This window comes from Platalea leucorodia (genome assembly GCF_965183815.1).
Source record: "Platalea leucorodia genome assembly, chromosome: 14".
Lineage (NCBI taxonomy): Eukaryota > Metazoa > Chordata > Aves > Pelecaniformes > Threskiornithidae > Platalea > Platalea leucorodia.
Genome location: NC_138836.1, coordinates 7,573,838 through 7,597,400, shown reverse-complemented (window position 1 = coordinate 7,597,400; position 23,563 = coordinate 7,573,838). Strand labels below are relative to the sequence as shown.

The 23,563-nt window shown below is 53.8% G+C and overlaps 1 protein-coding gene across 1 annotated transcript; it reads right to left on the bottom strand.

Moving 5' to 3' along the window:
• Positions 1-8,803: 8,803 nt before the first annotated feature.
• On the bottom strand, positions 8,804-17,741 carry SLC16A6 (solute carrier family 16 member 6). Its single transcript, XM_082326504.1, has 6 exons — positions 17,673-17,741; positions 15,433-15,675; positions 14,668-14,811; positions 13,765-13,893; positions 11,940-12,761; positions 8,804-11,297 (listed from the first exon to the last, which is right to left on the bottom strand). Exons 2-6 carry the CDS (start codon positions 15,665-15,667, stop codon positions 11,056-11,058), a joined length of 1,572 nt encoding a protein of 523 aa, XP_082182630.1. The 5' UTR covers positions 15,668-15,675; positions 17,673-17,741; the 3' UTR covers positions 8,804-11,055.
• Positions 17,742-23,563: the final 5,822 nt, after the last annotated feature.

Here is a 23,563-nt window from a genome sequence, read left to right as displayed (position 1 = left end):
ACAAGCGATGGGATGAGAGGAAACGGCTTCAAGCTGCGCCAGGGGAAGTTCAGGTTGGATGTTAGGAAAAACTTCTTCCCTGAAAGGGCTGTCAGGCCCTGGCCCAGGCTGCCCAGGGAAGGGGTCGAGTCCCCATCCCTGGAGGTATTTAAAAGCCGTGTAGATGTGGTGCTTAGGGACGTGGTTTAGTGGTGGCCTTGGCAGCGCTGGGTTAGCGGTTGCACTTGATGATCTTAAAGGTCTTTTCCAACCCAAACGATTAATGATTCGGTGATTCCACTGTGTCTCTCTCCCCAGCGGGTCATCTGCGTTTCGGCACGGCCAGGTCCTCGAGTGCTGCCTGCTGGTAGCCCACACTGGCTCTCTCGGCCTTTGCCGGTGGCTGGCATCTCCCGGGAGCCGCCCGCAGCATGTCACGGGGAACAGCGCCCGGGGAAGGACCGGCTCGGGCGGGGGCGGGGGCTGCGGCACCCCCGGGCGGGAAGCTCATCCCGCTGCTGTACCCGGAGCGGAGCGCGGCGGCTGGCGATGGCCCTCCGGGGCGTGCGGTAGAGGGCCTGGCTTCTTTAGGCTCGGCAGCCCCGAGTCCGAGTCCCGGCCGCCCCGGCCGCCGGGATCCCCCTCCTCGGGATCCCCCTCCCCCGGGATCCCTCCCCCGGGATCCCCGCCCCCGGGATCCCCGCCCCCGGGATCCCCGTCCCGCGCGGCCGGGCGGGACCGGCGCAGCCCCGCGGGGGGCCGGCAGGGGGCGCCCGCGGGCCGCGCAGCCGGGGCGGTGCCGCGGCGGGGCCCACGCGGGGCGGCGGGGAACGGGGCGGGAGCGCGGCTCCTCCCGCGGGAGGCGCCCCGGCAGCGGGGCCTCCGCCGCCCGAGCCCCCCGTCCCGGGGCAGCGGGGCCTGCGGCGGCACCGGGGGTTGGCGGGGGCAGCGGCGGGAGCCGACGCGGGAGCAGCGGGCGCCTTCCCCCGCGCCTGCTCCCGTTCCACGGCTGTTAGGCACCGGCGGTCTCTCTGCCGCTTCGCAGGTCCCGCCAGGTGAGAGCCCGCAGCCCGCCCTGCCCTGGTCCGCGTAAAGCAGCGGAGGGAGATGAGGAAACAGCACAATTTGCCTCACGCAGGCTGTTTATCAGACGCTGACTCATGAAATCCGGCAGATTTCTGGTCTCCGTCGCTGCCCGTGGCTGCAGGACGTGATGCCGGGCTCCAGCCACCTGGAGACATCGGACAGACGTCCCCGGGCCCTCTGCCCAGTTTGTTTGCACAAGCTGCAGGCTGCCGTAGGCTCTGACATTATAGAAAGATGTAGGGTGCGGGGACCGGGCGGTCACGCGAGCTGGCACCCAACCTTTTCTTTCCTGCCCTTCGGCAGCGGTGCAGCTGTGCTGTCAGCACCCACCCACCGCAGAGCCCTCCGGCCGCCCACCCCTGCGCAGGGCATCGCTGCCCGCCCCGCCTGGCAGGGCAGGCCCCGGCAGCGTTGGTTCTGGTGGCACAGGAGAGCGGGAAGAGCCCGGACCTGCCGCACGTGTGCCGGCACCGCCAGCCAGCTGCTGCCCAGTAACGTCACCCACTGCCCTGCAGAAACCAGTGCTCACGAGTGTTGGTAGCACATCTTCAAAGCTATATCGTCGCCCGTTCCCAAGGCCTCCTGGAGACAAGGGCGTCCAGGAGCAGCGTGTTATCATCAGAGCGCTGGGGGCAGATTTCTGGCCTCCCTTCTCCCTGGGAAGCTTGTGCCTGGCTGGATGCGCCTGTCCCGTGGTGGGGCAGACCCGCTGGGCCCCGGGGGCCGGTGCCTGGGCCCTGCCTGCTGAGCCCTGCCTGGGAACCATCACCTCACGCTTGAGACTGGATTACAACATCGACGGTGGGCATCAGTCAGCCTCGTTTTTTAACTTCCTCGCAGGATGAATTTCACAACCCCTACGTTAGTTTGTGTTTCAGCTGTTGCTGTAGATACTGTAGCTTCTGTCTGTGTGTTTGCTTGTTTTTCTCATCTTTCTGCCGTCTTACAGACATAAAAACTGAAGGAGCACATAAGTTCAGGGTTTCCAAAGGAAACTGTGGTCTGAGACATGCAAAGAAATGTCAGTGGTAGAGAGTTATACTTGTGGTTAGTAACTGTTTATTTGTTTTGCTAAGTAGAAGCAGGTGTTACAGAAGAGTCAGGGTATTTGGGGAAAGAGGCAGAAGGGTTGCATTGATCACACGGGTTGGGGGTTGAAAACCTTCTAGCCAGTATTAACCATACTGTTTTTAAATACAAGAAGCAGAATGCAGTGGAGAGAGAGAATGATTTTGCTTTAGTCTTTCAACATTAAAATCTTTCAACTTTCTTATTTCATTTTCATTTAATGTGTTACATCTTGAAGACCTTACTATCAAGGAATGCATGAAGACGATAGTGGAACAGTGGCAGGAACCCAAGTGTGTTCACCAAAACCTCTACAAGTGTTCAAGGAGAGCCACAAGTGGTTATTAAAATGCCTTGATGTGCTGCAGGACTAAATCATATAAGCAGTGTATAGTACATGCAGAAAAGCTCATGTATGTACAGGGTTACTTTCTGTCATTTACTATGGACTATTTTAAAATTTACTGTCTGACAAGAAACTACCAGTGCACTAAAAATTCTTCACTGAAAAGCTAATGTTTGTATCATCTCTTGGCTGACACTGGTTGCTAACGTGATGCTACAGTATTTGGTCTCTGATGATGCCGCGTGTATCCAGGGATGTTTGCCTTCATCCCTCTTGAACGCTTCTTTTCTAAATAGGGTTTGGGGTGTGCTGTGTCCCACACAGCCGCAGGTGACTTGTGCGGTTTAATTCTTTGTATTTTATAAGACTACTAATAAAATTGCAGGAATGAGAGTCCCTATGTAGAAGTACAAGGGCGTTTGCAAGTGAAAGAGGCAGCTATGAGTGAGCAGCTGGGTGTTGGGGAACCGGCACTGCTCCGCACGCCATGCCTGCTGTCCCGAATGAGACTCTCCACGTACCAGCATCTGTCCATAGTGTGGGTTGCAAGGAGAGGAGCCAAGTCCGGTTGCATCTAAGAGTTTCCATGAAGATCAAGAGACGATGTCTTGAACTTTAATCCAGGTTATTTACATAGTTTCTCTTTCTTTTTAATCAGGTTCACAGATCTAATTGGAGCTTTGTGCAAGAGGTTCAATTTCCTGTGTCAGGATGTTATTTTTAATTACTGTGACCAGGATTCGGTTAGGCTTCCGTTTTTCTTCACATCACCCAGGTAAGATGCTTCCTCCTCTGTGCTGGTAAATTGGCTCCCTCGTACCAGGGCCCCAAATCAGGCTGACGGGGGAGGGTTCCCACTGTGCACAATTTTCAGGATTATTTTTTGCTCTCTGGTTCACTCATCTACTTCTGTGCTCCCTTCCTGGTCTTACACACTGTGAGCAATTAAGTTCTCCAAAGTGTGTGAATTACCTGCTATTCCGACAGTGGAAAAGTACACACCACAGTGCATCTATATATATTTTAAAAATTACTATTTTGACTTAGAATCACTTATACATTCTGATATTTATTGCTGTTGTTTCCTTGCTTATTGAAATTGCATTTGACATAAATACATAGTTTATGTCCAGTTACCACTTTACACACTGTTAGCTGACCAGTTTGGCCCCCTCTGCTGCGCTGAAGGTGCTTTTTACCAAGGAGAAATCCAACACATAGGTCAGGCTGCAAGATCAGTGTCTAGTCCTCGAAGACAAACACTGAGGTTGAAATTCCCATCTCATTTAGAGCTGTGCAAAAGAGATTGAGTAGAAATCTTTGAGATGTGAAGATACGAGTGCAGATCTGAGAAGGACAGGGGTTGTCTCAATGAAAACATTTTACGAACTAAAGCTTGAACGTGGTTTTGTATTTAAATATTTGGGTGACCTATTTGCATCAGGGTTTGCTCTAACTGCTGTTGAGGGGGTGGGTTTCCACCTTCTCTTGTCTGAGTGCTCTTGATTGTGATATTGGAAGAAGCTGTGACTCCTCACCGGGGGAGGCAGGAGGCGAACAGCCAGCAAAAGGGAGAAGAAACAGAAAAACTGCCTTTATGCCTGCAGACTCCTTTCCAGGTAGTTTATTTAATGTATTTTTCTTCTGGCAGAGCATGGGGAATTGCATGAGTTACCGAAGGAGGGGAAGTCTTGCAAGGCCGGCGGGGTTTCTGTGGAGGCAAGGGTGGACACGAGTGTTGCTGAAGGTGCGGTTCGGGGTTTTCAAGCGAGGGCAGAGACGAAACCCCTTGCTGGATTATGTGCAGCTCATGTTTGAGCAGAAAAGGGCTGTGGTTTGCGAGCAGCAAGGGAATGACTGCGTGTCTGTCGTGCAAGGGCTTGCTGGAGGTCGGGGAGCAGATTCCTCCGGTGGTACCGAGCAGATGGGGGTGGGATGTGCCCGCTCTTGCCCACGGGGGATCGCCAGGGGCCCTTTGCTGCGGGGCAGTGGTGTGGCCACCTCGCCTGGACTCCCCAGCCCGCGCTCCTCCCCTTGGCGTGGACGGGAACGGGGAGGAGCGGGGCTCCCGCTGTCACGCCGCGGCGGGGAGGACTAAAACATGGCAGGCAGCTCTGCACCGTGAGTGCACAGGTTTTCGCTTCGGGCTTTTCTGACTGTGTCTGGGGGGGACCCGGCTTCGCGCTGGCTTTCCCTGGCAGTGCCGCACTGCCTGCCGTCCTTTGCCTGGTGGGACCAGTTGACAGGAGCCCATCCCAGCGGCACGGGAGGCCTGCAGCACCCAATAGCGCCTGAGGCTGCCCCGCAGTGGGGCGCGGGGGCAAGGCTGTGCGTGGCCGATGCTGACAAGCCGTTGTTGCTGCAGCCCAGGGTGTGTGAGGGAGGAAGATACAGGCGCACAGGGTGTTTGGTGGCTGTTACTTGGTAGGGTGAGGGTGAATTTGGAGCCCGCACTGGAGGCCTGGGGCTGCAGCAGGAGGAGGGGAAGGGAGTGATTTCATGGCGGGCAGGGAGCCCTGCAGTGTGTGGGAAGGAGCTGGCTTTTCTGGGGGTTCAGCTCCAAGCAGGGCCCGGGCTGTTGCTCCACGCATGTTTTCCAGTTTCAAGTTTCCCAGCATGCACGTTGCAATATTTGGCGAAGGCTGGCTTGTCCCCCAGCGCTGCTTTCAGAGGAGCAGCAGAGGCACATCCCTCTCCTGCATCCGCAGGGATGTATCCCGTGGCAAGACTGGCTTCTGGTGCCGGGATGCAGAGGGCACCCTGCCCCGCTCTTCCCTCCTCTCTGTGCAAACCAGAACCTGCTTTCCCACCTGGTACAGGCTCTCTAGGAGAATGCAATGTGGGAATGTCAAGGTGTAGCAATTGCTGTGCCAGCTCCTGCCTGCAGATGCTGAATCTCGAGTAGAAGTGGCCATGTGCGTGGAGGTGTCCTCAAATCCCCACCGTGCTCCGGCTGTCAGGGCCAGCTCTGGCCCTGCGTGGTCACCGCCGGCAAACAGAAGCAGGGATGCAGACCTGCGAGGGGAAGGATTTGGGGAACTTTGGTCAAATGCTGTGCCTGCGAGCAGATAAAAACCTTCAGCAGCAGGTTTGTCTGAGTGGCAGTGTCAGAATCAGACCTTGTCATATGCCTTCATATCCTTCAGGTGATCTGTGCATCCGTCCCCGCGTTATTTAGTCGTTCATTTACAGTCAGTTTATACCCTCTGTAGGAAGCCTTCCCTACCATCACACACAGCGTGGAGGTGCAGCGGGGGCCACGTACAGGCTGCTGAGCTGGGGGTCAGGGCACCACGACCGGAGCTGGCCCTGCTCGCTCAGTGCCCAGGGCAGAGGTTAGGAGGATGCTTGGCTTAGGCAGGAGCATCACCCTGTTACCATGCACGGGCAGCGGTGCATGGCTGCCCCGTGCTCTCCGTGCCCACCTCCTGCAGTCCTTGAACCCCAGATATAACTTCACAAATGGCCTTCACTTTTCACAGGTGATTTTGGGTCTTTGTTTCATTTTGCAACATTAAAAAAAAAAAAAATACCAGCAACAGCAACAGCAAAATGCAAAAGCCTTGATGTGCTTAAAATGCCTAACTTTGATAACTTCCTATAGCACAAGCACAAGCTTGTGGAAATTAAAGTGACATAGCGGAGCAGAGAGGCAGGCCGGTGGGTACCAGCGTCGCTGGGGAGAGCAGGTTGCTGAAGCAGGAGCACGGGGTGATGCTCAGTGCCCCAGTGTGCCGTCGCCCGACTCGGTCTCGCTGCTGCTCAGGCTCTTTGGGGCTGGTTTCGGCCGTTCCTCTGCCAGGCTGACTGCGGCAAGCAGCCGGCAGCGGATAAAGTAGAAAAAGACGTTCACGACATTAATGAAAGCTTTGACAAAAAGGAAGCGAGGGAAACTATTGTCTCCTCAGCCTTATTCTCATAATGTCTGTGTGTAATAAGTCTTTTGGTTATGCTTGTGGCTTCTGTGACAAAGCAGTGATTTAGGGGGCTGTCTTTACAGACGCAGAGCTGCTCACACGGGCCAAAGTGCTGGTGAGTAATATTTTACCACAAATTGTTGTAACTGGAGCTTGACAACTGCAGTAGGAAGGAGGGTGGGGGGTTGCATTTGATTTATTAGATGACTGACTTACTGCAATTTGCAAGAGCGAGTTTTATGCTAGCACAGCCATGAATTTGCAAATCCTGCAAGTAAAAATCCATGTGAGTGAAACCGGGGAGAGGAAATCTCTGTGTTTTGCTGCCAGGATCCCCAGAGGTCGGGGGGGATCGGCGGGAGGCATGCACACATCGCGGCTGTAAACTGGCTTCTCGAACTGACGGCATCTCGGGATGCCCGGGAGCCTTTCCCACGCGCTGCTGGTGCAGTATGCCAGTGGGAACCGGGGATCCTGTCTGCTGGTGTGGACAAGTATAAAATAATTCCTCTGGGCAGCAGTGCTTTCTCTCTCATCCTTCAAACCAAGCCAGAAGTTAAAGGGATGTTTTCCTAAACCTGACCTGTGAAGCATCTTTAAGATGAGCTTTAAAGAGGGAGGGAGGAAGGCTGCTGCTCGGGCTTGCATCACTGTGAAAATTCAGGTCATGTTTACTACGGGCAGCTGGAAAATGATGATCTCAGATGCTAACAAGTAACATCTGAAGGGAAGCATTAAAACATTCAAGCTGTTTTGTAAGCACCTACTTTACTTTTTTCCAAAACCAGTTTAGCTATTTTTAAAGATTCATTTGTCCTGTTAAGTACCTGATGTCGGCTCGTCTGAAATAAGTGAAAAAGAACAAGAGGTTGCCCTTCCTTTGAATTTCAAATGGAAAAATGCTTTTGTCGTTTTTTTTTTTTTAAAAAGTCCCCAAAACAACAAACAAACCCGCTGTACAGCTTCCTTTCTGCTTCAGAAGGGTAGGTACCTATAGTCTGAGGGCTTTTTGTCCTTCTGCAAGCTGACCTTGTGTAATTTCCTTTATTTACATTTGGCTGGCACTGGCCTCATTGACTACAAGAGTTTATACACCCACTTTTGAGAGGAATACTGAGGCTTGCAGAAGTGAGTTTTGTCCCGTGTTGTCCTCTTATTTACTGGCACAAAGTAGATATACAATGCTACTGAATAAAAATAAGTATTCTTATCCTATTTTTTTCTGGCCTTAATGCCTTCATACTAGGATAACAGAGGAGGTCGTGGGCAATTAATTTAAACCAGGTGGGAAAAATTACTCAAAACTTTCTGTGCAGGGAGGCATCTGATAGTGTTACAGTTTTATGTGCTTTTATTTATGTGAACAGTGTGCAGCCTTTGTAATGCTGGGGTTTTTTTGGGGGGTTGTTTTGAGGAAGCTGTTGCAAATAATGTTTGTTCACTGCTGTAATGGAGCCAGAGTCAAATTTGGAGACAGATTAGCTTCCCGGGACTTTGGTATTTGCGTTAAGTTTGCTCCGCTTGCATGCGTGATCACCTCTGTTCTAGGACTTCTGTAACCAGAATGAAAACAAATTGCACTTAATATGTATCAGTGGCGTGATGATTCCTGCAACAAGTACTTTATTTGCAAATCTAATACATGCATTGGTATTTGGCATTAAGCAGTGTTACTCCTTGTAGGGTTTGGTGATGCTAGGAGTTACGGGCAAAGCAGGGAAGGGCATATCTCAGCTGGTGTAAAAAGAAATAAGGTTTGAGGGAGAGAAAATTGCCCTTTAGTGCGACTATCCTGCTATTTAGTAGCTTGATTTCTGATACATGAGCTGCCTAGCCTGGCATGGAGAAAGTATTCTGCAATTCAGAAAGATGATAAAATAATTACATGATTGCATGCTTCTTGAAGACGAGAGGATAATGTTCCTAAGTGCCACCAATTCAGTTACCACTCAGAAGAAGAAAAGGCTCCTTCTAATCAGGCCTCCCCGGGTAAGGGTTTACAAGAGTACCCTTGAGGTCAGCGCTAATCTACCAGCTTCCAAGCAACTCATTTGAAAGAACCTAGGATTGCCCAATTTGCAGGGTAAACACGCTACTTCAGGCTGAGGAAGCGGCATGTGACAGCCGGGCTGCCAAGAGCCCTTCGGGAGGGGAAGCGGGGACTGGACCCTGCAACAACCCCGCCGGGCGAAGGCTGGCCCAGCCTGGTCCTAGCGATGGAGGAGAGGGAAAGGAGGGAAGTTTCTTCGTTTTCTTTATTTAAAAAAAAAAAAAAAAAAAAAAGGAAAAAAAAGAAAAAGTTTATTGCAAAACTCAGTGTTTTAGAGTATTTCCAGAGTCCACTAGGTACGTTACAAACAAATCAGTAAATCCTGCTTTGAACGCATTAAAGCCTGCTTCTGGGTCTTCTGCGCCCGCACACACACATACTCACTCGCTCCCCTGCTCGTGCCGCGACACAGACAGGAACAGAAACGTACTGTGAGGTCAGTGACAAACATATTATTCGATCTGTATTGGAAATTGTTGTAAAAAAAAAAAAAATTAAATTACAGTAGAACCTCGCAAATCTGCAGAACAGGGAGCTTCCACACACACGCAAAACCTGGAGGCCTTATTCCACTTCCAAGCAGAGTTGTAATAGCAAAGTGCTGTAGTGAGGTCTCGTATCACAAAGACTTCAGTAATCTTACAATTATAGTCTACAGAACATTTACCAAAACGCTTGAAGTATCATAAATTAACAATAAATAAAAAGTACATCTTAATGCGACATCGTCATTTGTTCATTTACTCACTGATTCACAAAACTCTAGTTCTCTGTAAGGGGTCTTCCAGTCCTGGGTGCAATGCAGCGAGGTTCTGCTGGCCGTGATAAAGTGCTGAGGCAGAGGAAGGACACGAGACCGCAGGTCTCAGGCAGTGAGGATGAATTGCTCTAGCCACTTGGCTGCAAGAGTGCCTGTTCCTTTTCCTTTTTTTTTTTTTTTTTTTTCCTTTTTGGACATCTAAGACAGAAAAAAACAAATCAAGCACCTTCCCAAAAAGAGGTGGGTGGTGGTTTTTTTGTTTTTGTTACAGATTGTCCCACATTTCTATGGCTGGTAAAATATAGACAGGTCAGTGTAGCAGTTAATGCATGATGCCACTTCCACTTAAATACACAGAAATGTTGGTTTGGTTTTTTCCCAAACCAAAACAGACTTGTTTTATTTGTCCCCCTGAGTTGCCTAGAGGCGTTAAGATGCATATAGGTGGGGTAAGCAAGCTTGTGTCACCGTGAGTAGGAGTCTCTCCCGTTAAGACTAAATGAACAGCTAGTACGTTGTCTCTTATCATTCCCTTCACGCCTTCAATGTGCACAGGCTCCAGTTCATTTCTCACTGAAGTCAGCAGCAAAAACAAACAAAAAAAAAGCCTCTCGCTGACTTTGGGGGAGCGGGGAGAGCCGGGGAAGGGGGTACGGCTCAGCCCAGCCGCCCCGTGCCCGCGGGGTTGGCAGATGCAGGGAGCAGACTGCGAGGGGCTGGGTAACGTGGGGGTTTCCACATTCATTTCGTGATGCGGCACAGATTTCCTCGTGCACCTGTAAGCGAAGGTTTCGGGTACATTAAGACATACTGGGCCAAATCCTCCCTGCGGGGTGGGCTGGTTATGGCAGTGGAGCTAGGTCCATTGACACCAGCTGCAGCCTTATGGAAAGAGATGCTGATCTGTAGTTTATTATTCTTTTTTTCCTTTTGAAATAACCACTGGGTTACCCTAGACCTACCTATTAAAAACAGCTACACTCTATGCTGTAAGAGTAAGTTTCCCAACAATTTCACAAGCTAGCAATACAAGATAGGTATTGAAGAGATTGATGTAAAGACAGCTTTCTGTTATGCAGAAGATGATTTTTCCTCTCCCATTATTTAAGCTAACCTCCTTTAACAATCTTAGAATAAATTAATAAATACTAGTTAAATTAGAAACAGTACATCAGATCTGACTATCAATAGAAAAACAGTTCTCAGGATACCAATCGGGAGAAGAAAAATGATCTTACGGAATTTGTGTAGTAATAACTGGCCATAAAGACATACGGAGCCTCTGATTTCCCAGCATTTGTGACGTTCAAGTTAATTAGAAAAACATTAGCAATGGTTTAAGTCAGCTCTCTAGCCTAGCCTCCTCCTCAAATCTAAAACATGAGTCCATATTCTTCCAGAAGAAGAGTCAGTTGGCTACTGGTGGTGTACGAAATGCTCATCTCCAGTTCGTGGCATTGGTTTCTTGTCTGCGTGGAATTTGCGGTAGGGGATGGGTGAGGACAGTCAGAGGCTGAGCTGCTTCTGCTGTTGCTGTTGTCAGTTTTTCTGGGATCAAACCTTTACCTATGCTTGTTACCAGGAAAGCAGGAGTGTGCATCACATCTTCATGCTAGACAGAAGTTATTCTTAAGTGGCTATCCGTATTTTCTATGGAGCTTTCCGTTGTTGGTTAAAAAAGTTCTAATAATAAAATAAAAAAAAAAAAACAAAACAACTCATTGGTAGCAACTGTTCACATTTAAAATTTCACATTCCCTTTAGAATGTATTTTTAAAACGTGGAGCAGAGCTGACGTTTTCCCCAGTCTTACGCCGAGTACATTAGATAGAGAAGGAACAGGGGTTTTTTATGCCACACCATCACAGCCTTTTCCTGAATTTTCTGCTTTTCCAATATCCATTTCAATAAAGTCATCCGGTGGGTCTGGTGCGACCTCCGCCGCGCTCTCCTCCGCGCACTGCTGCTGGCGGTGGCACAGCCCAGCCTTGCACGGTCTCACCAGGGACAGAAACACGGCACCCAGGACCATGCCAGCAGCACAGGAGTAGAAGGCTGAGCTGTAGTTCTGTGTCGTATCCACTAAGACACCTACAGAAAAGACATTTATAGCAGTTAGCCACAACCAACTCTCCCTCTCCCTTGCCCATCTATCCCTCCTATAGGATTTTTAATCAGGGTACCACTGCGTCATTTTATTTGCAATCAAAAGATACTCAGTGGCAAACAAATGCTACCTTAAAAAAAAAAAAAAAAGCAAAACCAAGCAAAACCATTGTGTTTGGGGTACCTAGGGTCATCTTCAGGCGAGTCAGAACCCTTCGGGCACTGCAGGGACGCTAAGCCTGAGATGCGTCAGGCACCTATTTATTATGATAGAGACTTCACCTTTCTGCAGTGTGTGGCAGAAACACATGCACAGCGAAAGCGGTTTGTTTCTACCGTTTGCTAGAGCCTGAACTGATGCCAGTTTTAGGTTTCTAACAGGATCAGGGTAGCACTGCAGTATTTTCCTTCACTCTGAGGTTCCTCAGTAGAGACTGCCTCATCGGTGGGACTCTGCAGAGCTGCACTGCAGCAGTCTTCTGGCTCCCAGAGCCTCCTAAGACTAGTTGCAGGGATTTTAGGATAGTACTATGATTAGCACTGCCAGAACACTTCTAGACAGAGATCAGCACCAACAGCTGTCAAACACAGCAAAAAAAAAAACCAAGATGAAAGTTTTAGAGTTACCTGCAAGGGGTGGTCCGGCCAACCCAGCAAAACTTTGAATGAAGACATAAACTCCAGCCGCAGAAGACATCTTTGCGATGCCAACCACGTCGTCTTCTGCTAGGAGGGGAATATGCGTGCCTGCTACTGTTCCGAGCATGAACCCAAAAAATATGCTACATGTCATCAAGCCCCAGAATTCGGAGGCAAAAGGGAAGGCAAACAACGCTACAGACAGCAAAACAACGCAGATGAGTTCGATGTAGATCTTGCGGATAGGCTTTTTGTTGAGAACCCAGCCAGCTGAAATTCTTCCAAAGACCTCTGCGATTGCCATGGCAGACAGTATGTATGCAGAGTGGTCTTTGCTGATGCCAAGGCTGAGACTCAGGGGAATGATGTAGAGGGAGGGAGCAAAGAAGCCCAGGGTAGCAAACAGGCCAAAGAATGCATAACAGATAAAGCTATAGTCTCTCATCACAGAGAAGTCCAGTAGTTTGGTTTTTGGTTCTGGAGGGGTGCTGTTATTTTCAACAAGTATCTGTACGTGTTCCTTTGGTTCTTCACTTTTCGGCTCTGCTTTGGTGTTTCCAGGCACATTGCTGGGTGAGGTAGTAATTTCTACTCCTGAGTCTATGGACTCTATTGAGGTGCGTGTTTGCTCGTTTTCAAGCATGTACTTTGTCTCCGTGGGCTCTTCTGGAGGCTGCGCTTTCACTTCTTCTTGCTCTTTGATGATAATGGGTCGCAGCAGTGATCCGCAGATGACGATGCTTAGCTGCAGCACCCCAACAGACAGGAGGCTGTATCTCCAGCCAATCTGCTCCTTCAAAGCAGTAATTGCTGAGGGAAGAGGGTAGAAGAAGACAGTATAACTGAAAGAGCCTGTAGTTACACCAAGGTGCTATTTGAATTTATAGCCAGGGAAGTAACCAAAGCTTTATTGCTGGAGGGTCCCAAGCACCTCAACTCTTGCAGAGGCTGAGCAGAGGTCCCTCCTGGTCTGTCTTGCCCAGGGCCACCCAGGAATCTGGCACCCACATCAGCTGCAGCAGACGAGCTAGAAGTTGCATTTAACATTGGCTAGCAGAAGCTATCCTCTAGGTAGCCACTTTGGAGATGCCAGTGAGTTAGGGATGCACGAGGATGAAGGTGGTGTTATTTTTAGTGAGTGACAGCAAACCCAATGCTCAAGTTTCCTCTCTCAGCTGACCCCACCCTGAAACCAGCTACTAGAGGAAGTCTCTTAGCTCTACTCAAAGGTGCATGTCACTGCTTAATTACAAGCCTTCATTTGCAATCAAAGCTGCTTTGCAATGGGTATTAGCTGAAAGCAAGCGTGCACAGCAGAAGACCACCAGCACTGCAGAGGACAGGTGGTGACAGGGCAGTGACAGGGAGGTGCTGCCTGGGGACACATCCCCAAAAGGCTGGAGCACTTTGGCAGCCCATGCTAAGCACAAGCCCGCTAACCTTTAGGAGCGGTTATGTGTACTGCCTATGTTTTAAATAGCTGAAGTTGCTCGGTCTTATTTTTAGCCTGCTAGATCTATGTAGGGAACCCGGCGGGCTGCCTATCAGTGAGGCATGTCCTGCTCTGGCAGGCGATGCTGGGGAGAGCTCTGGCATCGTTAGACCAGTCTCTAGGATTACTTGTAACCCTGCCTGCAGGGCACGAGTGCCACGGGCATGTGAGCAACCACCTGTGGGCTTTAGCAGCTCATGGGAAGGTCCGCAAGCACCCAGGTATTCATGGCCTTTGGCTCCCGTTTGCTCGGGAAAAGGACTGGAGCGGCGTTGTGCTTTAGGCATGCACGTATGAACTCACAGCGTTCGGGCACTGTACCTGGTGCAAAGGAGAAAACAGCAAAACATTCCCCTGTAGATGCCACTGCTGTGACCAGCGAACGTCTTTTGTCAAAATACTGTGATAAAATGGTGACAGTCGGGAGGAAAGAGAGGCAGTATCCAAGGCCTGTGAATAAATGCCAAAAATTGCCATAACAACAAGTAAGGGAGGGGGAAACACCGATGCGAGAACACGTTAAGTCAGCTTTCCTGGTGGCGAGATTACAGTATCATTTCGGCCAACTCAGCAAGTCACCCTGGAAGAAAATCATTGGGGAAACCAGAATGTTATTTTTCTTTTAAATTGGAGGGGGGGGAAAGAAAAAAAAAAAAAAGAAAAAAGAAAAAAAACAAACCAAGAGACCCAACCTCCCCAACCTGCTAGGTAATGCCTTCTGTTCCCCAACAGCCAGCGGGTCCGCTTTGAGGACCTCACCTGCTTCAAGAGTTTGAGCCTGTAGCAGTTGCTCCCCTAAGCAAGGCAAGCTCCCAGCCACGGATGTGAGCAGGACACCCAGGCCAGATTGGAGAGGGGGAAAAGGTATCAGAAGAAAAAAAAAAAGAGATAGAGGGAGAAGCCAGAGGATTTGACCCCATGAACAGCTTTCATGTTCCCAGCGATCCCAGTCAATCAGAAGCAATCGGTACAGCTGCACTAGCGCAGTGGTCTGCAGGACCAAGTCCTAAGGTGGTCCCCAGGGTGAGACGGGGCAGAAAGCCGAGCCTTCAGCCCAGGTCATTGCCTCTGCTGGGAGGGGGAGGTCAGCTCAGAAGGGGCAGCAGCATTTCTCAAGCACTCTCAGCATCGTGGAGAGTAAGACCCCCATGGCCAGAGCCGTGCTTGTGGGAAGCCGCAGGAGTGAGCAAAGCATTCGGCAGGTACAGGAATAGGACGACTCACCAGAGATGACGCCGATGGTGACATACATGTCCACAACAGTGGAGGCAAAGGAGGCGGTGACCATGCCGGTGCTGATCAGCACCCCTCCGGCCATCACCACGAAGTGGTGACCGAAGCGATTGCTGAGGACCGTTGACAGAGGAGCTGGATGGGTGGGAGAGGAAGAGAGCCGTGGTCAACACCCAACTCAACAGCTTCACCAGCTACCATCTCCTTCAGAGGCGCTTCTCGTACCCCTGCCCAGGTCCCCGTGACATGCCACCTCCCCTGCCAGCTGGCCTCATACAGCAGAGCATTGCCCTGGAGCCATCCTTGGAGCCCTGCAAAGCTCACAGCATTCAGAATGTGCTAAAAAATCATCAGAAGAGACTAAGATGGGTGCGTGCCAGCCTGGGACAAACCTGCAGCAACATCCACAGACACCAGTGGATTTCAGTGAGGCTCAAGTTATTTCTAATCCTTTTCACTACAGAAGTAGGTTTCAAAACTCTTATTTTCACCCCTTACTGATGAGAGCTAAATGGCCGGGCCAGGATCAGCAACACAAACCATGTCCCTTTACCATGCAGAAGGACACAAGATGGGGCTCAAAGGGACTGGAGGGCTGAGACAGCCATTTCTTGGTATTTCAGGAGCACGCGGCCTCTGGGCTTTATGGCTGTTATTTATAATGGAGCCATTAGACACGAAAGTCACAGGTCCTCACGTGCTGAGTCAGCAGTACAACTGCCCCTTGCACTCGCGCTGAACGCCTGTTCCTCTTACCTGTGAAGGTCTGTACAAACACACATATGGATATTATCCAGGATATCCTGCTGTTGGTTTCATCAAAGCTTTCCATCAGGTCATTAAAGAAGACGCCAAATGATTTTATAATGCCATATGTTAGAGCTTCCACAAAGAAGAAAGCAAAAGCAACTGTCCAACCCCATCCTCCGTCAGGCACTTTAGTATAAACATTTGGAGCAGTGCACGGCATTTTTACAGCTTTGACAGTCATTTTTTGATCTGGAAAAGAGGGGAGAAAGAGTCAGGCATCAGTTTAAGATGAATTTTGCTGAAAGAGGCAAGGCCTAGCAGCTGTAACATCACTAAGGCACAGCTAGCCAGTCCCTGGGCTGCCGAGGGATTAAATGCAGGAGTTGGGCTGAAGTTTCTGCCTTGGTCACCCCACCGGGCGCGTTTCTGTTGGTGCCCTTTGAGCCCAGGACCAGAAACTCTCCGCTCAGCACCCGGGCGAGCTGTTCCCATCAGCAAAACCCAGCAGCCGGGAGCTGTCATCTGTATTTTGGTGCGTGGGGGTGGATGGATGCAGTTCGTGAAAGATCCACCGCGGGACCCAGCGCGGGCTGGTGGAGCTGCAGGAACTCCCCAGGAGCACCTGTCCTCCCCGCCGCACCCTCCTGCCTGGCCCGGGGTGGCCGGTGCCACCTCGGTGCCACCCGTTTGCTGCAGGCTCGGTCAATGACACAACCCACCATCGCACCCTGCGGTGTCCTAAACCCACCGCGCTCGGGGTGAGAGGAACTCCTCGGGAGCCTGCCTGTTCCCCAAAATGGCTGCTCCAGTGCTGCCAAGCCCTGGCTGCCCACAGGGCAGGGGACACCCTTGCTGCCACCAGCTCCCCGTGCGGTCCCCTGCAGCCCTCGGGGTCACCGCGACCCCCCAGGGCAGGAGGAGGCTGAACCCTGAGGGCTGCCAGGGCTGGAGGGGATCACCCCGTAAGGCACAGGGGGTGCCTCTGCACCCCTGCTCTGTGTCACCCAGGGGCTGTGGATGCGCAGGGGCAGTTTCCATCCTGCGTGGGGCTCCTGGCCGAACCCAAGCACTGCCACACCTGCCCGGGGGAGGGGACAGTCCCGGGGTCAAGCCCCGGTGCTGGCTCCCAGCGGCCACCCCGGGAGGGGACCACAAGGTGGCCATGGCCCATTGCCCCGTGGGCTGCCTCCGGCCCCATGCTGCGGTGTCCCGGGCACAGCGTGAACCTGCGGCTCTTGCGGGCGGTGTGTTTCCTCCCCGCACCACCGTCCCCAGCAGCCACCAGGCATTTCCCTCCTCCATTTTATACTCCAGATCATCGGCACGACTTTCTCGGCAGAGGAAGCCTGAGCGGCTCCGGCAACGCTTCCCCATCCCACTGGGGAACTTCTCACGGAGGACCAGGCGAGTGCATGCGCGTTCCCAGTGGCACCAGCACCCGCTGGGGACCTGTGAGCGGCCGCAGGGGAGCCTGGCTGGGGTGGGGGATGCAGGGGCCCACCCGAGGGGTCCCCTGAGCAGGGCAGGGGGGTCTCAGCACCCCGCCGACCCCACTGCGGTGCTGCGTGGTGGGTCGAGGCTGGTGCACGGCTCCCTTGGGGGCTTTTCTGCCGAGGGATGGAGCGAGGCGTGGGCTCCAGCATCCCTCCGGTGGTGCCTGCACCCAGGCTCTGCTGCAGCCGGCCGGGGGGTGCAGGCAGGACCACCGCCGTGTGCCCAGGCGGGAGTTGAGCCTCTGCCCAAAGTTTTGTGGGAAGTGCCTGGATACCCCCCGAGAGAGGCACCGGGTCTGCAATGAATTCCTGTGTCACTGCACGAGGAATGGGGGGAAGATTAGATTAGAAGGAAGCACGCTATTTAGAAGCAGAAAAAAAAAAAAAAAAAAAAAAAGAAAAAAAACCCCAAACCACAAACCTTGGCGTACATTATGTACATTTAAAAATTAAAAGAAATTACGATGGGGAAAAAAAATAAAATGCCAGAGCTCAGGGGCCCGGCGTGCCCCCCCTCTCCCTGCATCACTTTCCGAACATTTCAGACCTGATTTCTGCATCGCCACCGCCGCACCGGCTCCTCGGCGGGCGCCGGGGCCGCCAGCTAAAAATAAAGGGATGCGGAAAAGGGGAGGGGAGAGGGGGGAAAGGAAAAAAAAAAAAAAAAAAAGGCAGGAAAAATAAAAAATAATTTTTAAAAAGCCGAACAAAGCCCTCCCCTCCCCCGGAGTCCCCGGGCGGGAGCCCACTCACCGGGCGGCGCTGGGTGCTGCGGCGGGGCTAGGGGCTGCCCATGGCCGGGGCAGGGCGGGCGGGCGACCCTCGGCGGCGGCGGGGCGGCGAGAGGAGGAGGCGGCCCCGCTGCCCGCCGGCCTCCGGCCGCTGCTGCTCCCGCTGCCCGCGGCGGCGGCTGCTCTGCGCTCGCTCCCAGCCCTTATATACCGGCTGGAGCCGGTCTCCGCCGGCGGCTCCGCAGCGCCATGTGCGCGCCGGGCCCGGCTCGCCCCAGCGGCGGCGCCGGCACCGCGTGTGCGGCGGAGGGGCGGTGCTGGCGGCGGGGAGCGCGGCCCCCGGCCCGGCCCCGCTCCGCGCCCGGCCCCGCTCCGCTCCCGGCCCCCCGGGCCGGCACCTGCCGGAGCGGGCTGGGCTCCCCCCGCCGCCGCCTCCCCGCGGGGGGCGGCCGGGGCCGGGGCCGGGGCCGGAGCGGGGCCGGGCGCGGCAGGTCCCCGCCGGTTCGGCCGAGCCGGAGCCGCGGCCGCGCTGCGGGGAGGGCGCCGCTGCCCCGGGGGTCGGCGGGCGCAGGAGCGGGGGCAAAACCTCTGCCGGTGCAAAGGGCGGGACGGACGGACGGACGGACAGGCAGAGACCCCCGTGCTGCCGGCGCTGCCCTCGGTGAGCGGCGCCGCGAGTGGGTTTGGGTCCCCCCCCGGCGGGGGCTCTCGGAGCCCGCTCCGGTTTGGTGCCGAAGTTTTGAAGCCCTTTGTTTGCAGCAAAGGCCTCCATCTCCTTATGGGAAAGGGATGAGGTGGTGCACGGTGGGGTGCGAGCAAAGCCTGTCCCCGCACGCTTTAGGCCCTTTGGGCAGCGTGGCCGGGATCCGGCTGCCTGCTTCCCGCCTCGCCCCGCAGCAGCGGGATGCAGTGCTGGGAGCATCCCGGCTTCAGGCTGGCAGCGGAGCAGGCAGCCGCCGTCCCGTTTGCCGTGCAAGGTGCTGGGGATGGGACGGGAGCAGCTGGGATGGGGCTGAGCACACACCGAAGATCTGCGCGCCGTTTCTGAGGACGCCAGCATGTGCCCGTCCCTTCCGTGCTTCAGCGTTGTGGGCAGCGCGTGTTGCATTTTTAGGGGAAAACACCTCCTTTATGTAGGGAGCTTAAAAAGTAGCCATTTGTGAGTCAAACTGGAAGCAGGCGAGACCGACTCACCACCTATATGGATGGGGGAGGAAGGGAGCGGGGGGAGTCAGACATTTGGCACGGAGAGCACGGGACAGGGGTCTTTCCCACGCCCGGCAAAGGGGATGGAACTAAAGCGATGAGCACTATAGGGTTTCCCCTGAATTTCCCTGGAATCAGTAAAAAAGAGGGAAAAACTGACAGTGGTGCCTTTCCCAGCTCGCTGTGCCACAGCCACCGCTACCGCTGCATCCCGGTGCTGGCCTCCAGGCGCTGGGCGCAGATGGATGCTGCCGGGGAGGTTTCAGAGCCTCGCGCTGTCTCTCAGGGCTCGTGGGTGAGCGACTTTTGCCCGCGGGTAATAGCAGAGGGCTCAGAGCGGGGTGGTGAGCGGACCCCTCCTCGCCTGCCCTCCTGCGCTGGCCAAAAACCCCACCACAGTTTGCTGGGTTAAAGCGGAACCTGGCAATTCTGGTTCATATCCCTGGAAAAACTACCCGGGTTAAAATGTTCCTTCAGTGCCTCACCTGTCAGCAAGGGCCGCTGCGTTTGATTTGGCAGGAGTCCCTTCTCTTGGTTTTCTTTTTTTTTGTCACAAAGGGAGTTGCTAATGAGGCGGTGCAGGTAAAGGTAGCGGGCAGCAGGGACAAAACTCTGAAAACTTCGAACAAATCAGGCAAATTAGCTATTGCTTTCATGCGGTAACTTCGAGAAAGCTGCCGCGAATTTCTCACGGCGATACTGGTCCAATGGCTGCCGCCTCCAGCAAGCCGCTGATGCTCTTGTCCTCACCAAGAGGTTTCGGCAGCTTCACCCCTGGCAGTCCCATCCTAAACAAGCTAAAACCAGGCGCTGGGCCATGGGGAGCGATGGGGACTGCGCCCCGTGTGTCCTTGGGGAGCCCCTTATCACCTCGTCCTGCAGGAAACCCCTTCCTCCGAGGGGTTCTGCCTTTCAGGGGTACGGATAAAGGGTGACCACCTCGTCTGGCCTCAAAGAGCCGATATCCCGTTACACAAGCTTTTCCTTGAGAATGGGTTGCCCTCCCCAAGCTGTAATTCTTCCTGGCAGCGACAGTGCAAGTGGTTATGGGACAACAAAAGAGGTTTGTGCCTCCAGGGGAGAAATAAGAATGCAAATATCTTTGGCATGAAAAAACAAAGGCGATTTACTCCTTGGTATTTCTTGTCAGTATTTTGCATCTGTCTCTACTTCACCTTCTCATTCCTTTCCTTTGGGCTTTCCAAGTGCAATAAGGCTTTGGGGAGCGATGGGGGCTGGAGGGGCCCCATGGCAGGGACGGGGCTGATCGCTGCTGCCTGCAGCCTCTCCGGCCCAGGGCTTCGCAGCTCCGCTGTGAAATGGTTTTTCCCCCATGTCGTTCGCCCACTTTGGGGAGATTTGCCCTGCTGCGGCCTGGCCTCAGAGAGGCTTGGCCATTGTGTTGCCGGGACGCTTTGCCCCGGCACATCCATTGTGAGTTCGTCCCGGGCCTGGCAGCGGCTTGCGCCAGGATCTGCTTCTCCGTCTTCCCGGGGCCTTCTGCACCGCTCCCAGCCTGGGTGCGCAGCCCGTGTTTGAGGGCTCTCTAAACCATAGCGAAGGACAGAAGCCTCCCGTCAGTGGGCATAAATCAGCCGGGAGCTGGAAAACAGGGCGGGCTGCAAACAGAAAGGGAGCATGGGCCCCTGCTTTCTGCCGCCGGATGGGTCAGGGACTTCCAGTTCATTTATTCTGCTGGGGTTCACCCAGCCCTGCTCGGCATGTGTAATGTTTTCTCTGAAAGACCTAGCAGTTAGATGGGTGAAAAACAATCTCCTGTCTCAGGAGCTGGCAGAAATCCTAGTAAATCTGCAGAAGTATGTTTTTGTCGGTGCTGCTTATTCTGTTAGGGGAACTAGTATAAACTATTCCAGTAGAAAACCTTTTCCTGGAATAAAGTCTTGACTCTGTTCAGAGCATTGTCAGTACAGTTGTACCGGGAACGGAGCTTTGCTGGTAAACATGCTGGGACCGAGGAGGCCTAACGGGGCAGACGCAGAGCCTGTGCACCCTCTGCCCCACGGACAAACCCCTCACAAGGCACCTGCTGCCCTTTGCTGTGCTCAAATCAAAAATAAAATCTGTGCATGGTTAGTCTGGAAACAAAACAAGGATTTTTTTTCCTCCCTCCTGAAAGCCTGGCTGTCCCTGCCAAGATGTGCCATGTCCATCCCCCCCAGGCTGCGGCTGGGCATCCCCCAGAGGGGTCGGGGCCAGGGCCGTGAGCCACGCCATGGGGGCACATCCCCCTCCTGCGGCACTCGGCAGCCATGGGGTCAGCACGCAGCTCGAGTGATCGCTTCTGCTTGTCTGCCTCAGTTTCCTCGACCCCAGCTGGCACGAGGGGTGATGCTGGGAGCCCCCGGGGTGGTCCTGGGATAACAGCGGGTGCCTGCTCCGGTTTGAATTTCTCATGCCCTGCTGTGTCCTTATCTCCCCACTCCTTGCAGCAGGGATGGGGATGCCTGCCGGGGCTTTCGGCAGGAGAGGAGGGCCGCTGGCACGGGTTTGGGCCAGAGATCAGACCTGTGACGCCCCGGGCAGGGTGCGAGCCCTGGGCGCTGGCAGGGGACGGCTCAGCGCAACCGGCACAACTGGGCGTGCTTCAAAGGGCGGCAGGTTTTTCTGGGCTCCGGCTGCTGCTTTGCTCTCCAGGCAGGCGTGAAAATGTGAAAGAATGTGAAAAATGTGAAAATGGTTGTGCTGGCCCCAAGATTTGTAAACTTCTGGTTAATGTGTAATACACGACAGATACTCCGAGTGCTGTGCGGGTGACCGCGGCCGCTCAGTGGTGGTATGGCTGGCGGTGGCATCCCCGACCGAGGAGGCATCTCCCCTCCCTTGCCCCGGGCCAGCCCCAGGGTGTCCTGAGCAGCCCTGGTTGGAGAGGCTTTGGGGCTTTTCTAAACTGGTTTATCTGGTTTTGACTTATCCCTCATCTTTCTGTGAACCGCCTTGTCTGGCTTGCAAAAATGCACTTTCTTTTATTTGTTTAGTTCTTCCCTGGTACAAGGTGCATGCTGTGAAGCCCGTGTCCACAACGTCCAGTCCAAGCGATGCCAGCGCTCGCAGCCCAGTGCGGTGTGGCAAGGAGCATGGTGCCGGTGCTGGTTATCCAGGGGCCTTGGCTCCTGGGTGTGATTCTGCCCAGGTAGTGCATTGGGCTGTAACCACTCCTGCAGTATTTCCTGCTTGGCACAAAGTGAGGTGCTGCAACAACCATGTTCCCACCATAGTCAGTCTGGGGCGATCTCTTATGAGTCACTTATTTTTTTTGCAAAAGTAGCTAAAAGATGGTCCTTCAGCTCTGCATGGGTCCAGCTGTAGCAAAGCTATAAGGGAATAGAGATGCTGCTGAAGCACAGGTCCTGGTGCGGTGGTGAGTGGAGACCAGGGCTCGTCCCAGGGAGGCTGCCCGCGACGGCCCTGGCATCGCCGGAGGACGTGTGCAGCGTGCCGCAGGCGCAGAGCCGGCAGAGCCTGGACTCGCCCAGGAATTCAAGATGAAAAAGGTCAGAGAGACACCTCTGCCAAAGAGCTCAGAAGAGAGCACGCTGGAGTTGATGCCAAGGGATGGCCTCGTGCTCTGCTGGGGTTTGGACCTGCTGTGGATGAGGACGGTTCTGCAGGAGCCTGGCGAGGAGCCGTGCCGGTGTGTCCCACCTGCCATGGGTCGTGTTCCACCTCTCCTTCAAATGGCCTCTGAGCATCAGAGATCAAGCAGTTTCGTCTGACACTAATGCATAAATTTCAGCCCTGGATGACTTTCCCCTGCAATTTAGAGAGAATAGTGCGTCCTTTGAAAATGGTTTTGATTGTTTTTGTTAGCCGTGTCACCCTGGCGTCCCTCCCCAAAGTAAACGGAAAGGACAGAGGTTTGTGGGCGAACGTGGGTTCAGCTCCCTTGGGTTTTGCTCGGTTTTTCTGGGTGGCTGCAGGTGCTGACAGGGGGTCCCCAGTGCGTGTTGCGTCGTGCAGGGCCACCCCCCCAGGGATGGGATGGGGTCCGGCATGGTGCTCTGTGGAGGATCCTCGGAGAGGCTGGGGCTTGGTGCAGAGACCACGCTCAGCCTGGCAAAGGGGCCTGGGAGCTGCTGGACACCGGCGAAGGTGCCAAAGGGTAGGGTTATGTGGTGTGGCTTCCTGGAAAGGGTGAGCACCACCCGCCTTAGGCACGGCTCAGCTGGGATGGTTACGTGGGGCTCAGCTGAACTTTGTTACTTTATTTTTCCACCAAAACCAGTTCCAGTTCTGGGTGATATCCTGCTCCATCGCCCTGAGGAGAGCCCCAGCCAGAGGGCTGAGATGGGGCTGAGGTCCCGCTGCGCCATGCCCAGGTTAATCCATGCTCTTCCTATGAAGCTGGTGGCTCAATTCTGTGCTTTCCTCGGTCCAACTGGGCTCAGCCCCTGAGCGGGGGTGTTGGACCAAAGCAGGGCTGCTCCTTTCAAGCACCCATCCCTGAAGAAATCCCAAGGGCTTTCCAAAGAAATTCCAAAGGGCATTTTTTATGGGAAAACAAAGCCGCTATCAAACATGCCCAGATACCTAATTTCGATTCTTCTTGCTGTTTGTCAGGTCAGGGCATGAGGGACGAGCTGTGGGTTTGCAGTTAGGGTGCAGAACGGGAGCTGGGCTCGTGCGCTTCGTTCGGGCAGGGCTGTGCAGCCTCTCCCGCAGCTCAGCCCCCTTCCTGCGGCGCAGCCC

Coding starts and splice junctions, on each gene's coding strand:
- SLC16A6 (XM_082326504.1), bottom strand. CDS start 15,667: ATGACTGTCAAAGCTGTAAAAATGCCGTGCACTGCTCCAAATGTTTAT. Junction 14,812..15,432: donor GTTTGTACAGACCTTCACAG/GTAAGAGGAACA, acceptor CCACCCATCCAG/CTCCTCTGTCAACGGTCCTC. Junction 11,298..11,939: donor GGCCGGACCACCCCTTGCAG/GTAACTCTAAAA, acceptor TCTTTTCTGTAG/GTGTCTTAGTGGATACGACA.